The 18,897-nt window shown below is 37.6% G+C and overlaps 1 protein-coding gene across 4 annotated transcripts in view; it reads left to right on the forward strand.

Moving 5' to 3' along the window:
* LOC149549661 (6-phosphofructo-2-kinase/fructose-2,6-bisphosphatase-like) overlaps window positions 1–18,897 on the forward strand; it is a 229,924-nt gene that overhangs the window by 90,567 nt on the left and 120,460 nt on the right. For all 4 annotated transcript variants that reach the window (XR_016354132.1, XR_016354133.1, XM_089792961.1 and 1 more), the window contains exons 12-14: window positions 13,228–13,319; window positions 13,463–13,520; window positions 13,634–13,708. Coding sequence is in view for 2 of the 4 variants with exons in the window: in XM_089792961.1 (XP_089649087.1) it covers window positions 13,228–13,319; window positions 13,463–13,520; window positions 13,634–13,708 (225 nt within the window). In the remaining 2 variants the exon portion in view is untranslated. The remainder of the gene's footprint in view (window positions 1–13,227; window positions 13,320–13,462; window positions 13,521–13,633; window positions 13,709–18,897) is intronic.

Here is an 18,897-nt window from a genome sequence, read left to right on the forward strand (position 1 = left end):
GTAGAGGAAGGAATGAGAATTAAGCCAAATATAGTATGATTCGAAGGGTTGTCCAATGATTTAGTGTCGAGCATGTAACCAATGGGGCCACTTTGCGAGAGACTATACAAAGTGTGACACATCCCATAAGTTGTGTCGATGGTGCGGTCTCAAAGACCATGAAGACGAAAATTGTCTAAAGCTAGGCATGAATCTACTCAATATTGAGGAAGAGAAAGTATGTGTTGTCACTCAAAATCCAGGCGAAACAAGCTGTGTACCTGGATCCTGTATAGAAAAGAAAAGGGTATGCGAAGCTAAAGAAGAAATCAAGAAGGCCATGAAGGGAAAGAATGATACACATGTGGCAGCGAGTACCTCTAAGTAGACAAAGGCCGAAAATAACATATTTTGGCAATTGTTACAAATAGAGGTGCTAGTCAAAATCCAAGACCTTCTCCAGACTATGCCTCAACTAAAGACGACATTATTGAATACCTTCACCACACAACTGAGCATGACTCCTCTATCTAGCCTTGTACAACAAACCTATGTTCCAGGTGGGTCGGTAATGGCTCCCATGCTACTAAGGCTAAACAATGGATGACGCCCAACTGTAGTTGAAATGGGGATTCCAGGAACTATTTTGACAGATACCATAGTTGCTGGTAGGTTAGGGATAAATGTCATGTAGGAGGAGAAATGGGAAAAGCTTGAGAAGTCTAACTTGTGGGCCACCAACCTTCAACCTACTTGGTACAGATTAGCAGGAAATAAAACCCCTCAGGAAGCTCATGGTTCAACAAATAATCATTGGGACACAACCATTTGTATTGGACTTTGTCATGATCCCACTTAAGAAGGGGTATGACACCATTATCAGCAGGGGATAATGGTGTCATACCATAAGGTAAACGACATGTAGTAGAGAATAAAGTAATATTGTACTTAGTGCTTATTAAAACTTGAGCGGGTTGGGTAGTTAGGAGGTGAGGGAATGCGCCGGTTGGTTTTCCAAACCAACCTACCCTTCTGTAAGTACTTGGATTATTCTCATTGTACTCATTATGGTTTTGATATGAATAAAGTAGATCATTTCCTCACCAATTGGTATTGTGGTATTAAGGTACATTCTATGTTTGGCTTTGTATACATGTCTTTATTATTCTGTGAATTTGAGTAGTATTTTCATTCTACTTTTTTGGTGCCATTGCAGGGAACAAACCTGGGTCACCCACATGATAGGCAGGAATACTCACCACTATACTACAATGACGAAACTAAAGCAAGTGGTTGTGGTTGAAGAGCAGCAGGAGGCATTGGTTAGCAGTTAGGAAGAGGACGAGGATGGGGAAGAGAGTTTCGAAGAGGATGCGAGCGATACAGAGTCATCTTCCTCAGACTCCCAGGAGGTGGAAATCCGCCTAAGGTACCTATAGGGAACTTTGCGGGAAGTTGCCTTCTTACCACCCGTCGAGGGGCCACTTCCAACAGGAATATCAGAATCTTCAGAGATTTACCATGAACAATGTTGGGGTTTTAAAACTACCAGGCAACAAAAAACCTGATACTAGGATGCATAGGACAAAACTCAGCTTAAGGGTTAGCTACTTCCCATCTTCAACTGAGGATTCTTCAGATTTGGACCCAACATTAACAAAACCACAAGGATTCTCTACCCTTCAAGCTTTGTAGGGCTTAGGTAGGTGCACCTTAGGGATTGGAATGACTGAGTACTTGATATTTTCTATAACACTTCACTCACGGATATTCTTTTCTTCAAAAATCAATCCCTTATAGCAGAAATGGTCATAATTCTTCTTGAATTTGCAAATAGTTCTTGATCACAGCAGCTAACTATGACAAACAAAAAACTATTCCAAATAAGTGTTGACCAACAGTTTTATCTTCAAACAGTAAAGTAAAAGTTGATTTGAATTTAATTTTATGCTTCATGCAACTCCATGATTTCTTCAAGATGCAACTGAATAAATCATTAGTGCCCTATCCATTGGTATTTAGAGTCTACCCAACAAACTTTGACCGAATTAATTGCCTTACAATCAATTATATCAACAACTAACCCTAAATTCTATTCTTATGAATATCCTTCTTATATGACTGGGAATCCTACCAATTTATTGAAGCATTTACTTAATTCCTTGACTTAAAAGCAACAAGAAATTGATATACAACCTATCCTAGTTGCATTAATTTGCATAAACCTTGCTCATACAATCCCAACATAGCCAACACATTACAATGGAGACAAAATTTAGAGAAAATAGATATGGTAGAATATTCCTTTTGTGTTAGTTCTCCTTGAAAATCATAAAATACTGATGTAAAATCATAAATACTTCAAGACATGACAACTTATCATTCAATGTTCATCTGTATTCTCAGATTTACAGATGAATACATCACAAAATTTCACAAAGACTGATTGGACCGAATGCAAATAGCATAACACTAAAAATTATATGGATTTTGGACCTCAACTCCACATCTTGGAAATTTTTTTATAGGAAGGATTGCAACAAGCTTAAGATGGGAGGACACTTGTCAAAACTCAATTGGAAAGCAAATACAAAGATATTTTTCATTCAGTCACTTGATCAAAATTATGGATTGCAGTTGCGAAATTGGTAGGTGGCATTGTTATGTGCTAGTTATGTTGGGATTGTATGAGCAAGGTTTATGCAATTTAATGCAACTAGGATAGGTTGTATATCATTTGTTGTTGCTTTTAAGTCAAGGAATTAATTAAATGCTTACATAAATTGGTAGGATTCCTAGTCATTTAATAAGGATATTCACAAGAATGGGGTTTAGGGTTGATTGGTGATATCATTGATTGTAAGGCAATTAATTAGGTGAAAGTTTGTTGGGTAGACTCTGAATACCAATGGATAAGGCACTGATCATTTATTCAATTGCATATTGAAGAAATCATGGGTTTGCATGAAGCATAAAATTAAAATCAAATCAACTTTTACTTTATTGTTTGAAGATAAAACTACTGGTCAAAACTTATTTGTAATAGTTTTTTGTCTGTCATAGTTAGCTGCTGTAATCAAGAACTATTTGCAAATTCAAGAAGAATTGTGACCATTTCTGCTATAAGGGATTGATTTTTGAAGAAAAGAATATCCGTGAGTGAAGTGTAATAGAAAATATCAAGTACCCAGTCCTTCCAATCCCTAAGGTGCACCCGCCTAAGCTCTGTAGAGCTTGAAGAGTAGAGAATCCCTGTGGTTCTGTTAATGTTGGGTCCATATCTTAAGAATTCTTAGTTAAAGATGGGAAGTAGCTAACCCTTAGGCTGAGTTTTGTCCTCTGCATCCTGTTATCAAGTTTTTTGTTGCTTGGTAGTTTTAAAACCCCAACAAAATGGTGACTCTACTGGGGATAGAAGGTGTAGCTCAAGTGGACATATTAGGCCATGAAGCTAAAGAAGAATTGGACTTAATGAACTGGATTTTTCTTCCAGTTTCTATTGCTTGTGCGTCATTCTCCACTTTCTCAAGCTCCTTAGCTAAATCTTCTTTCTCCTTCTTTGCTTTCTCTAAATCTAGGTCTAGTTGAGACATGACTTGACTTGTATATTTGCTAGGAATGGCTTGAGGTTCATTTATTCAGATTTCTACAACCTTTTGCTTACCCTTGTTAGGGTGTTTCACAATCAGATCTATAAGTTCTGGTTCAACAGGTTTGTAGGATTGTTCTTGGGCTAAGACAGGTCCTTTTTCCTTAAAGAGATTTTCTTGCTCTCAGACTTTAGATCTTAAATCTTCAACATCTCCAAATACATTTGAATGTACTTTGGACAAATTCTCTTCTAATTTTTTATTCTGCTCCTTGAGAGTAGCCATTCTTCTAAGAAAATTATCTCTTTCAATAAGAGTATTCATCATTATTTGCTCTTTCTCCTTTTCCAAGAGAATGCGTTTGGCTTCTTCTTCAACAACCCTTCTAAGTATTTCTACTTTAGAAAACAGATCATCATGATTTGTAGTTGTTGCTTCAGATTCTACAAAATCATCCAAATCTATTAAATTTCTCTCAATATAAGGGACTTGCTCAAGATTTGGTCTGTTAGACTGAATACTTCTGGGCTTGAGACACTGGTTCATCTCTTCTACAACATTGGTTCTGAAAATAGTATCTCCTACAGATGATACCATTTTATCTTGATGAAACCGTGCTTCATGATAAGGCGTTGTGAAAACATTACTTAAGAGCCTAGTGGTTTAAGATTCAGAACTGTGAGATGAAATCTCTTTCTTAGGTAAGAGCTAGTATTGTGGGCTATTTCTAGGTTTCCAAGTATGATTGGATTCCCATTTCTTTTTAGGCTAATTTTTTCTACCACCCTTTGGTAAATTTGTATACAATGGGATGTTTGGGTTTTCTTTCACATAATCTCTCATATTCTTCCTCTTGTCAGCCATATTTCACTTTTCTAATATAAGCACTAGCATCAAAACCCAGACCGAGTTGCCACCTACTAGGGGAAAATATCTTTATTTGGCTAAACGACAAGAAACTTTTACGAGGGAAACTTTTCTTGAAACATATTTGACAAAAGGGAACCCAACCCTAATACTTTTATATTGTATACTTTTTAGAAAACAACTCTATTCAATAAGGCATGTTACAAATCCATTCTACTTCACAGCTTCCATGGTACTGGACTTTCAGATTATCTCACGGTTTGTCACTCAGCAACAACCAATACCCAAGCACGAACTTACAAAATAACAGGATTATGAGAGCAGATATAGAATTACAACAGAGATTTTGGAACTTCAGAGTAGTTTTCTTTCATCGACTCCCCAGTAGAGTCGCCATTTTGTTGGGGTTTTAAAACTACTAGGTAACAAAAAACCTGATACCAGGATGCAGAGGACAAAAGTCATTCTAAGGGTTAGCTACTTCCCATCTTCAATTGAGGATTTTGGACTCTAAGGTGCACCTACCTAAGCCCTGCAGAGCTTGAAGAGTAGAGAATCCCTATAGTTTTGTTAATGTTGGGTCCAAATTTGAAGAATCCTCAGTTGAAGATGGGAAGTGGCTAACCCTTAGGCTAAATTTGGTCCTCTGCATCTTGGTATCAAGTTTTTTGTTCCCTGGTAGTTTTAAAACCCCAACAAACAGATCCTGACTAGTGGTCTCAAAGGAGTTGCTCCAACATTGGGGGAAGTAAAACATAACTCAGTGATGCATATGGATGTTCCCGAGCAAACCCAGGAGAGGGTCGTAGAAGAGGTTTGTAACAGGCAACAACTTCTGCAATGGGGGGCTTCCAGATTATCCCTCCGGAAGGTGGCACAACTAATCCCCCCAAAACAACACAATCATACTAAAGTGATAGACTTGAGATGCCAGACAAAGTGTGGGCATAAGGTGAGGTTGCAAACACCTTTAGGCCCAGAAGTAGTCCACCTAGTTGCTCTCGTAGTTTAGTCGGCAAGGGTAGTGGACAACTAGCAAGGAAATATTCACACTATGGAGAGTATGGCCGATATGGCGAAAAATTGTCTTGGAGGAGGCTGACATGTTACTTGAGGAAAAAGGGATGCTGTTTTCCCCTCTACCAGTAGTTAATAAGGATCCAGTAGAGATACAAAGTGAGAGAGTGGAGCTCTCTGATACTTTCTCATTTGTAGCCAAGGCAAAATCATTTCTCACTGAGTTGCACGCCATGGATCATTCTACCAGGCAGCTTATGCAATAGGCTAGGTCTTAGAATATAGAAGTTGTCATAATAGCAACAGAAGCTTTGGCTGCATTTATCCAGACGGGCTGCTATATAGATTGGGAACTATTACAGCAGAGTGGATACTCTTTGGAGGACATGGCCGCTACATGGGCAAAAAGATCCATCATGCCTTGTGGTTAGGACCACCTACGTCTCATGGAGACCATTGCAACTATGGAAGTTGCCTTTCGGGGGACATTCTTGGAACTCTAGCATGGAAAAAGCTTGGCCACGGAATGGGAGCTGGAAAGGCAAACTCTTCAAGGTCAATGGAAGGCAGAGAAGGTTGCCATGGATGAGGCTTGGAGAATAGAGAAAACTGACTTGGAAAACAAGATCACCACAATAGAGACAAAGAAGGTGGATGCCTTAAGGGTAGTAATAGGGTGTTTAGGCAAAACAAAAGACAACTAAACATGACCTGCAACGACTCTAGGGAGCTTCGAGTACAGGGATGTCTTCGCAACCCTCTTCTTAAAACCAAGTTTTTTTGTTTCAATGTGTTAGCAGTCGTTTGGAAGACAACTCCTTTTTTTTGCGGGGGGGGCTAGATATAGTAGAGAATAAAGTAATATTGTGCTTAGCACTTGTTAAAGCTTGAGCGGCTTGGGTAGTTAGGAGGAAAGGGAATGCGTGCGTTGGTTTTCCCAACCAACCGACCCTTCTATAAGTACTTGGATTATTGTCATTGTACTCATGATGGTTTTGATATGAATAAAGTAAATCATTTCCTCGCCAATTGTTATTGTGGTATTAAGGTACATTCTATGTTTGACTCTGTATACATGTCTTTATTATTCTGTGAATTTGAGTAGTATTTCCATTCTACACACAATTGGAAAAAGAATACATTGTTGATGGAAAGTGGTGGAGGAAAGTTCATTATCGATGTCCGCACACAAATGGTGAGTGAGGAGATTGCCTCATCTTCTGAGTTTGAGTTAGACAGAGAGCATGGCAGGATAGATGAAGAGAGAAATCAAATGGAGCCTAATGATGAGGGTGTATTGGAACTGGAAGAATGCTTAGAGGATGATAGAAGTCCAACAAACAAACTCTTCTATTGGTAGATGGAGGATTACGAACTTTTTCATAGTTACATGCTGAGGGTGGAGGAATTCAACCAATGTGTTGAGAAGGAGGTGTTTCCACTAGAGTTTGGAGAATATAAAGAAGGTGAAGCTTGGGTAAATGAAAGTCCCGCTCACAAATTTGATGTCGAAAGGCCATTTAAGTACAAGGAACCATCTGTACAGGTTACTAATGTCGGTGACACAGAGAACCCACACAACATATTGATCGGTGATGATTGTGATCCTGTATTGAAAGCGACAGCATTTAAAATCTTCACCAAATAGAAAGATGTGTTCATTTGGACTTATAAGAATTTGAAGGGCCTATTGCTAGAGATGTGGGTACATCGCATACCTCTGGTACTAGGAGCTATACATGTGCAAAAAAGATTGTACAAAATGAATGAAAATCATGTTGTCAAGGATGATGAGGAGATCCAACATATGCTCGAGACAAGGATCATATTCAAGGTCTAGACAAGTAAATGGGTTTCACCCATTGTAATATCATTAAAAAAGGAACCTTTGTTGATTTCTGGTACTTGAATGCAGTCACTATCAAAGATCCCTTCCCGATCTCATTAATAGACACAATATTGGAAGAGGTTGCCGAGCACGAAATGTATTTATTTATGGACGATATTTCTGGTTATAACTAGATATTGATTGCAGATGAAGACAAATTGAAAACTACATTCGTGGTAGAAGACAGAATCTACGTGTATAACCAGATGCCCTTCGGATTGTGCAACGCGCTAGCTACCTTCCAAAGAATAATTCTCCAAATCTTTGACAAAATGTCAGTAAGGAACTTTTGACCATTTTTGGATAATTGGTCTATTTTTAGTGGGTAAGATACATACTTAGCAACACTAGGGGAGTGTATGGAAAGGTGTCGATGGGTCAGGTTAGCACTTAACCTGAAGAAGTGCAGATTCATGGTCCCTCAAGGCAAGTTGTTGGGGCACATCATGTGTAAGACGAGACTAAAGATTGATTTGGATACGATACGTGTGATAGTTGAAATGGAGACTCTAAGTGATTTGAGTGGAGTTAAATCCTTCCTTGGGATTTTCAACTATTACAGACGATTCGTCAAGAATATCGCTTAAGTGTCCTTTCCTCTTGATAGACTGAGAAGAAAAGGGGTACCCTATGTCTGGGGTACAGAGCAGGAGACTTCTTTTAAGGAGTTGAAGACCCAATTGCTAGGAGCACCGATCTTGGCATATCCGAACTAGGATAAAAAAAATTCATGTGTATGTGGATGCATCCAATTTTTCAATAGGTGCAACTCTTGCACAAAAAGTTAATCATGACCAATACCATCCTATCTATTTTGCAAGCAGGTTGTTGTCCAGGGCTGAGAAGAATTACAACAAAACATAGCAAGAAGCCCTAGGAATGGTATACGTGGTACAAAAGTTCAGTCACTATTTGTTGGCCATGCCGTTCACATTTTACGTGGACCACTAGGTATTGATGTACTTGGTGAACAAACCTATTATATAAGGCAGGGTAAGCATCAAATGAAATCTCAAATAAAGCATGGATAATTGATAGTGGATCTTCTAAACTTATAACAGGATACAAATAAGCACTAGACTCTATTTCAGAAAAGGTCAATGGCGAAGTAACCATTGGTGATAATTTAACACATTCTATCAAAGGAATTGGAAATTGCACCTTGAAACTAAAATCTGGAAATTCTCTTCTTCTCAAAGGTGTACTCTTCGTACTAGGAATAAAAAGAAATCTAATCTCAATTACAACACTTGAAGATGATGGGCATAATGTTGCATTCATGGACGAAAAAGTAATAACTTGGGCAAAGAACTCCTCAATTAAGAAAGCAAAGTTGATTGTTCAAAGAAAAGGATATTTGTATGAATTGAATTTAGAATCTAGTTGACCTATTCAAGCCTTAATTCATGAAGTTGCAGACGTAAATGAAATATGGCACAAAAGATTAGGGCATCTAATTTTCAAAACCTTATCAACTATGTAGAAGATGGTTATTGGTTTACCTAATGGTTGCTAATGCTACATGATTTTACTTTCACCATTGTTGTAAGGCCGAGGAAAAGCCATGTTATTGCGAACCAACTCTCTCGAATCAAGTCAGAAGAGCCACTAGAAGGTATCAATGATGACTTTCCTGATGCACATCTATTTCGTACTGCCATCCTTTTAGTGTGGTACAAAAGTATTTGGGAATATATGTCGAGTTCAAATTTCCAAGGAAAATGTCACTAGGAGAGCGGTGAAAGCTTGTGTTGTGAAGGAGAACATTCCAATTGAACAATGGACTCCTATGCAAAATGGTCCCAACCCAGGTATCGTGAAGGTGCGTAATGGAAGAGGAAGTGCACATTGTCTTGCGAGAAGCACATGAAGGTCCAATAGCGGGACATATGGGACTAGACACAATGGCTCGAAAAGTCCTCCTAGTAGGACTATGGTGGCCCACACTATACAATGATGTTGGGGAATAGGTGACAGGTATGACACTTGCCATTGTGCGGGCAAACCACCAAAATGAGATTTTATGCCGCTTAACCCCTCACAAGGCTAAGAACTGTTTGAGCAATGGGGCTTTGACTTTGTTGGACCTCTAAAGTTGAGCAAAACTCAGAGATGTTGGTATCTGGTGGTACCAACGAAGTATCTTACCAGATGGGTGGAAGCACAGGCATTACTAGACAATTCGGTCATAAGTACACCATAATTTATTTATGAGTAGATCATCACATGGTATGGCATCCCTATCCAGTTGACTAGTGATAGGGGAGGTCACTTTGTCAATCATGTAATCTGACTGCTAACAACTGAGTTTAAAATCTTTCACTCCCTCTCGATTTTATGGTCTTGAGCCTACGTATAGCAATTGAGAATAGACTTGGTGATATGGAAAGATTTTGGGAAAGGTTATATAGATTGAACAAGTTGGATGAGCAAAGACTAATGGCACAGTGGACAACAAAAGTGGCACAAACTCGCCATAAAGCATGGCATGATAAACATTTGAAGCAGACGAGGTTTTAACTAGGACAATTAGTGCTCAAGTACAATGACTGCAATGAGATTAAACTTGGTAAGTTCAAAGTGAAATGGTCAGGATCATACAAAATAAGGGAAGTTGGTGCTAATGGGTCGATCGAGTTGTGGACTCTCGATAGACGTGAGACCCAGTTAATGGTTCAAAGTTGAAGATTTACCATGAGAGGCACTAGGACCCGAGAAGACTTAATGACTTAGACTTAGGAAAAATTTAGAAAAATAGAGAAATAATAAAGAAGTTAGGGGTGTGTGCGACTTACTCAAGTGTTGTACCACCACATCAAAACTATGTGACGAATGAAAGAGAGGCAACTGTGTTGTACAACAATACAGGTGGGATATGGAACAAGAGTGTTCGTACGGTGATCAACAATGATTTTGAAAAACATAAGAGACAAGGGAACCATATGACTTGTTCGGGGTGAGCAACATGAGGACAATTACAACATTGTACGACACCAAGCAAAGTGAGTTCCATCATATGACATCAAGGTGAGCGGTGTTGGCAGATTGTTGCTATATAAAGTGCCAAACTCAAGAAAGAAACCACTATGCGACAAACCCAATAATTTTGTTCAGACTCAAAGCGATCCGGGTGTCATATAAAGAGGCGATTGTGTAATCACCATATGTGAGAAATCAATTACATATCAAGAGTGTGACGAGGAAAGTAGACACAAACATCGTACGACAATAGTTGATTAGAGAAGAGTGCAACGAAGTCTCTATACCATGTAGACATGTCTTGTCGTGGAAATCAAAGCGTCACCATGTGGCATAAATACCATATGGAGACATTCAACACTTGCATTGGAGTCAGAGAGAAGGGCAGTAAGATCAGCGTGAAGGGCATTTGCAAAGACATGACTGCAGGAAAGCAAGGCCATCGGAAACTAGGCAGGGTACACCATACTGTAGAGCTGAAAGAAGGAATAGGCGATAGAAGGGAAATCAAAGGCATAGTTGTTGTGGAGTAAGAAAGAAGCAATTATAGAGAAGAACGCAGTTGGAAAAGAAAGGACGTGGACAAAAAGAACACACTTGAGAAATGAAAGCTATATAGAGGTCTTGAAGGCCATAGGCATAAAACGATGTGTTTTTGCAGTATGGGGCTTGGCAAGGCATGTAAGGACATATTGGCTAAAGGCATATGCGGGCACGACGCAACCCTAACTATTTTTGGCAAAGCCAACAAGGTAAAATAATTATGCAATTGGCTAAAAAGAGGAGTTGGAAAGCATAGTTGCAGGTAGGTGATTCAAGTAAGAAAAGTATGAATCCGAACAAGCATGCCCAAACTCTAGTCTCAGGGGTGAGAGTTGCAAGAGGAATGGAAATGAAAATAAGGCCTAGAATACAAGGACAATGGATGGCATTGACAAGTTCATAGAGAGTTTGTCACAACCTAGACCATCATGTTCGAAGGCCTGAACGGTTTGGACTACAGAAGATGATGGTTGGTAGGATACTCCAAATAATCTATTCATCAAAGATCATTTATGGAGAGAGTAGGTGCAATGGGTTATTCAAATGCCCATCTTTTGTATCAAGGATTTTGAAGGACCATTGGGGGTGATGGTTGAATCCTTTGACATATTTTCAAAGCAAAGCATCGTAACCTACATGAACCAATTAGTGATGGTTTCCTTCATAGTGCCAGAATTTTAAAGGGTGTTTGGGTTCCCAACAAAGGGGGTCAAGGTTGATTTGAAGCCCCAGAAAATGGCCCAGGAGATGCATCTCCACCCCTCTAAGACATGTGTCGGAGATGGAGACACATCTATGAGGCTTTATATGTGTCTTTGTCTTCGAGACTTTGCGTGTACCTAGAGATCTCAAAAATGGTGGGGAATTCATCTCGAAGTCTCTTGCCATACCCCATCTTCCCCCATGTTTTATGGCGTCTTGTGCATATCTCCGAGTGAGGAAGGCATGTTAGAAACAAATATTTTTTTTTACCAATAAGTTTTACCATTGGAAGCCTAGATGTTGTCAAGCTCTAGTTGACTTAATCTGTGAATTGTAGGTACAGACCATGGTTGGGGGATTGAATTTTTCTTTTATAAATTATCTTTCTCCCTTGTAATCATTTTCCCCTGCTCTGATTGTTTGGGGTTTTAGTTTTACTGTTTATGAGTTGCTACTTTTGTAGATATTTGTCTGCATATCAGCAATTCAGCATCAAACTAACTAATTTTGAATTTCAATACATAAATGAGTCTGAAGTCATTTGTGTAGCAAAATATTGAATTTTTTTCTCTAATAGAAAATTGTGTTGAATGTGTGCGTTCTTAGTGAATTTCAGTTATATCCGGCCATATCCATATTGTGGGCTGTAATAAATGGCCATATCCATATCCAACATCATATTTGTATCTGTATTAGCATTGGTGTCTTTGTGTCCATGCAACTTTGATACATATACATATACATATATATATACAGAGAGAGAGAGAGAGAGAGAGAGAGAGAGAGAGAGAGAGATTTCTATAATGAGGGCTGGTCTTGTATGAGTGTTTTTCAACTTAGGCCTTATTGTTGAAGACCATGGCTTCACAGCCGCAGTGGTTAATAAAACCTATTAGGTTATTGTTTCACCTTTCTGCGAGAATCTTGGTGACAACGGCTTACTTTTTGCTAGGAACTACTGCTTCAATTAATTAAATAATTACTTGAGTTATATGTGAGATAGAATTATTTGATTGTTTCTTATATTGTATCTCTATTTGTAATACTCTATTGAGTACTTGACTGTGGGTATTGTTCATAAAAAAAATCCAGCAGTGGACGCCTATTCATGTCAGCAGAAGATATTTTGAATGCTATAGTACAAGCTTGTAAACTGGATAAGTTAATAAAGCCTATTAGGTTACAGTAGCACTTTTCTATGGAGATCTTGACAACACTGTACTGAGAACTGTATCGTCAGGTTAATAATACTGTAAATACATGTATCTTATCAATAGTATTAAAAAACTGTATCGAGAACTTGAATGTGGCTGATGCTTATTCTTAAATACTAACCAATTCCAACGTTTTTGTACAAGACTGTTAATTGATAGGTTAGTTTTGTTTTTGTTGTATTTTATTAGTACAGAATGTTAAATTCTACCTAGGCTTTATGAGTGCTTTTTACATGCATAACCTGACTACAACATTAATGTCTCATCATTTATTATCTTGTGTTAAATGATCATAATTATCTGTGTATTGTAAGATGTAAATGGTATGGTGTGATTTGCACAAGTATTTCCTCTTCTTCTTGTTTTCTTGTGAATGGATTGATAAAGCTGCTTTAGTGGGCAAGAGATGTTGTCAATGATAATCATCCTTTTACATTTGACTATCCAGATTATATTTTTGGAGACAATCTGCAATGATGAAGCTATTCTTGAGCGTAACATTCTTCTAAAAATCCAACAAAGTCCGGACTATGCAAATGTGTAAGTTAGCACCACATATTTTGTGGCTGCTTTTCTAGAGCTTTACAGTGAGTTATGCTGCATTGAAATCTGCTTTATCCGCATCTTCTTCCCTTGTCAGTGGATTACTATAATTTTGAAATTTCGTAATGCGTTCCTTGCAGGACAGATTTTGAAGCAGGTGTACAAGATTTTAAAACCCGGCTAGCTAATTACGAGAAGGTCTACTACTGAACACTTCAATTCAGAAGGTTTTTTTAAAAGTCTTAATCTCATTATGTTGCTAGTACCTGCCAAAATTCTCAAAGATGTATTTCTTTCCCTCTGAATATCAGGTTTATGAACCAGTTGAAGAGGGCTCTTACATAAAAATGATTGATATGGTCAGCGGCCAAGGAGGACAGATACAGGTACATGCACTTCTTAGCCTCATAGATCTCATTATAGATCTTAAATTCTTTATATTGATTGCAACTTGCAACAATTAATAGGACAATACTGATACATAAGAAGTCAGATAAATGAGTGAGTGCCATATAGAGCTGTGGTTTTGTTTCAAGGTATTCTACTTTGATAGGAAGAAAAGTAGGTGCTATACCTACCAAGAATGGGATGAGCCATATGGTGTTTAGCATCAAATTATCCTGGTCCCAAGGTTACAGAGTTCACTGAGTCTTAAGGTGAAGGCAGACCAAATGTGGTGTGCACATCTCCAGGCCAAAAAATGGCACTAGTTCTACCATATTTAGCATCAAAATTTCTTGGTGCCATAGTTACAGGACTTGTTGAATCTAGAGCATTCTCATGATGAACGAGGCCTGCGGACTTGTTCATGAATCTCAGGGAGTTTTTGACAAACTTACTGAGTCCGGAAAACTTGTCAGGATTCATGAGTCGTAATGGTCAAGCTTAGCTGGCCAATATTCCCAAAAATTCTTCCTGAGAAAATAAGTAACCAACTATTTTAGGACACTCAAGGGGGCTCTTTCTTGAACTAATATCTGTTTCATTCTCATCCAGTTAGGGATTAATATTGCTTTGTTGCCTCGATGATCTCATTTTCTTAAGGATTTGATGCTTGAATCAAAGTAATAAAATGCGCTATGCAATTTCTATAGCTTCAAAAGCATTGCTTTGGCCTCAGTGACAGGGAACCCTCGACACTGCCCCGTATTGCCACAGGGAGTGCTTTAGCAGCACTAAACTAAAGTCCTGTGAGGGGTGAGGGCTGCCACGCTAATTCTACCGACAAAAAGATAAAAAATGTTCCGGGCTGCAAATGATGGAAAAATAATGTTTTTTCCCTTCGGTTGGCTGGAAATGAAAAACACTTTTAACCAGATTTCATGCAATTTTTAATTTCTCAAGTTTGTAATTGAATTATAATCATAACCAAAGGTACTAGTTGATACAAAGCTGTTACTGTGATAATCAAAGTTGTTTATAACTTTATATGATACTATGTGACATTCTAATCTTAATTCATTCTTCTAGGCTGCACAGTGCATACACATACATGCACACATATGCACATGCACACACACACATGCACGTGCGCACACACACACACATGCATATGAATACACATAATATACATATACATATACAAAATTTTTACCATGTTTGTGTACCAATGGACCCAAAACCCCATTTCAAATTTTTTTAGTAACAGCAAACTGGGTTCTGAAGCCCAAATCTGAACCCAACTTTGAACTGGCAACTTAGGCAGCAACAATATGGAGGACATATTTGAGACACGAATGTAGGACAGCATTGAGCTAGTGATGCTCGGCTGAGGGATATGGATCGTCTTAGACTCAACCATAGTTCGTGATTCCATGTTTCCATGTTTTTGATATCATGGGTATTCGGAAATCTATGAGTTTGTGTATATAAAAATCTTGTTTCCCAAAGCTCAAATTTTCTTTTGCGCTTCATTTGTTATATTTAAATTTGTATATATTATTTAAGTAGCTTGTAATTGATTTGTTTTTTTTGTCATTAAAGTTGATTTACCAAAGAGCACATAAAAAACATGTAATTCCTTCAAAATTATCTTGTTTTCATGGTTGTACAGTTTTTTGACTATGGCTCTAAGTTTGAGTCTAAGTCCAAAATCAGTCTGCCAAGTCTATCTCAAGTCTGAATTTGGAAACCATGCTTGGTATAAATTGTACCTGGAGTACAGAAGGAAGGAGTTTGTAAATCCTTCAAAGATCTTGTATCAGTTATCCAACTTGATGAAGATAATTGCTGCCAATAATTATTTACTGGACATAAAACTTATGTTATCAGTATGTGGGCCCTTCTCTTATTTAAGACATTCACTTTTGATGATAATAGAATGATTGTGTTGAGACATGCTGGATTCTAACAAAATCTATAAGATCTGGTTATAAAATATACATCGCCAAGTTTGTTACAAACAAATGTAATGTAGTTTGATAACTTGGGAGATTTGTATGTAACTTGACTAAAATATATTAAACAAGGCCATATTCCTACAACATGGTCAACTATTTCCATGCCCGTTGCACTTCCAGTCACATGAAACAAAATACTATGATATGAAGTTTCTTGCATTAACTTTTAGAATCGTGATATTATGTTCCATACAAAAGTCAAGTGTGAAACAAAATTGTATTGTATCATGCTTTGTGTTTGAATAGTATGGTGAATGGTTGTTAGGTGAGTTGTAGAAGTTACAATGGTAAGGTTGAAGCAGAATACTGTGATATTATTTATACATCTTGCATTACTCTTAAGTTAGAAACACATACAAGATGATCTAGTTGTGCTAGGGGTTCGCTCAATTGGCAAGAGCTTCTTGTTATGAAGCACAAGGTCACGAGGTCTGGTTCCCCACCCTCCCCCCCCCACCAGCTCCAATTTTATGTGGTACCAAAGGACATGTCGCGCCATCATCACCGGCCACGTTAAAAATTTACCTGAGGCGCTGCAGTTTATAGGGGGTGCTATACCAATTCATTTAGTCCAAACAAAAAAAGATGATCTAGTGGAGCATTCAAATCACTGCCATTCAATATTTGCGGTGAAAAATTTGCCCATGCAAAATACACAAACATTATTATCTTTGAAAGCACAAGATCTAAAACAACAGTTGACTTGCATGGGAATGCTATTAAAATAATAATGTAATGTTTGGTTTTTGAATGTGAAAAACACAAACATTATTAAGAAAACATAGGTAAATAGCTATTATTTTTTAAAGCATAAGGTCTAAAACAAATGTTGACTTGCATGGGAATGCTAGTAAAATTACAATGCGATGTTTCTAATCGTCATCTTTAGTGAGTTTATTTTATTAGATAGTTTCTATTTTCATGTTTAGTTAATGATTGTTTCATTTAGAAACATTGTCGCGCACTTTTCTATTTAAAGAGACTGCATCTCCATTGTTTAATACCAAACTATCAAGTTTTATAACATATTAACTATCAGTGCAAATCTGGGTTTAACTTTGTTACGAATCTAACCTAGATAACCTATAGGTCTGATGGTACAGACCGTACCTAGCTCTTCTATTTATATATGCTAATGAATGGCATTCAATTTAATTTATATTATCTCTAAAGGTGCCTGCGATCTGTAGGTAATTACCTTAGTTTGTTCTTGACTAAACTTAGTTAGACATAACTAATTTTTGCACTAAGATTGCCGGCTTAGGGATGACTAATTTATTAGTTATATGCCAAGGGTTATGTCCCTTGAGGGACATACCCTCTAGAAGAATATATATGCAGGTTCAGAATGTGGTTTGGAGGACACACAGATACATAACAGTCTGATCTTCCAAGCATTCTCTTCCCACGGATACATAGCAGCGATTATACAATCACACAAGTTTGAACATAGAGAACTGGACCTGCAGTTATCATAAATAATATCTGTCTTAATAGATCTGAACATACAAATTGTTATAAGGATCATTCTCAGCAACTCTAAGTTTAGTTCAAGGCTCACGAATTTGCAGAACTGTACATGGTATTGAAGCTAAGTTATCAGATCTAGGGCTCTGCAAATTTTCAGTAATCAGACTTTTTATATATTCAGTAGTTGTCTTCCATTTCCAATGGCATATACAATCAGGCCTGAGGACAGATTCGATGGGAAGGAACACTTTGAAGCATGGAAATTCAGAATCTTGATCATTCTTGAAGAAAACAATGTTAAACAGTTTGTTGATGGAGCATCCAAACAGCCACCAGTTGAACCTCACAAATCCATATGGACCAATGGAAATAGAAAATCCATTCAAATCATCTTGGATGGAGTTAAGAATGATATCGTACTTATGCTTACGAAACACCAAACTGCCTACGATATGATGATTGCATTTGAAGTAAATAATGCAACTAGAGTCCTTGCACTAAAAAAACAACTAAATCACATCCAGATAAAGAAAGGAGAATCAATAAACTCATATTTCCTAAGAGTTTCTGGCATTAGAGACGAATTATCAAGCATAGGAACCATCATTAATGACACCCAACTAACGCTCATGGCCATGGATGGATTGCCAGAATCATGGGAAACATTCGCACAAGGAATAAGTGCTAGAGATCAGCTTCCGGACTTTAATAGACTCAAGAATGATTGTCTTCAGGAAGAGTCAAGAAAACTAAAGGAGGAGGAAAACCAAAAGTAGAAGATGAAGAATCTCACATTCTTAATGCCAACTCTTATAAAGGCAAGAAAAAACACTTCAAGAAGAAAAAGGGAAATCAGAAGAATGGAAAGCCCAAGAAAGATTTTTCTAAAATAAAGTGTTTCAAATGTGAAAAATTTGGACACCATAGATCTAATTGTCCGGAGAATTCCAAACAACAGGCAAATTGTACAAATGTTATTAGAGAAGAAGAAACTTATGACTGTGAGAACCGTGTTTTGTATTCCTCTCTATCAAATGAAATCTCAAATAAGGCATGGGTAATTGATAGTGGATCTTCCAGAGATATAACGGGATACAAAGAAACTCTAGATTCCTTATCAGAGAAAGTTAATGGTGAAGTTACTATTGGTGATAACTTTGCACACTTAGTTGAAGGAATTGGTACCTGCACTTTGAAACTAAAGACAAGAAATACTCTTCTTCTTAAAGATGTACTCTATGTACCGGGGATTAAAAGAAACCTAATCTCAATTACAACATTAGAAGATGATGGACACAATGTTGCATTCATGGATGGAAAAGTATTAACTTTGGGCCATAAAAACAGTTGAAGCAGCTCAAGATTTTGCTGCACCTTCAGGATCAATCAGAGAAAGTAAAAGAGCTAAAAGATTCTCTAGTTATACAACAAATATGATTGATTTATCCAAAACAAAGCCAACCAATCCTTCTGATGCTATTAAACATCCAACCTGGAAAGAAGCTATGACAGAAGAATATCAATCAATTATGAAAAATGATGTTTGGGAAATAGTTCCAAAACCGAAAGGAAAATCCATTGTTTCTTCCAAATGGATATTCAAGATAAAGCATGCTGCTGATGGGAGTATTGAGAAATATAAAGCCAGATTTGTAGCTAGAGGTTTTTCTCAGAAAGAAGGGATTGATTATGAAGAAACCTTTGCT

This window comes from Cupressus sempervirens, chromosome 7 (genome assembly GCF_028749045.1).
Source record: "Cupressus sempervirens isolate cs-2001-9-10 chromosome 7, ASM2874904v1, whole genome shotgun sequence".
Taxonomy (NCBI): Eukaryota; Viridiplantae; Streptophyta; class Pinopsida; order Cupressales; family Cupressaceae; genus Cupressus; species Cupressus sempervirens.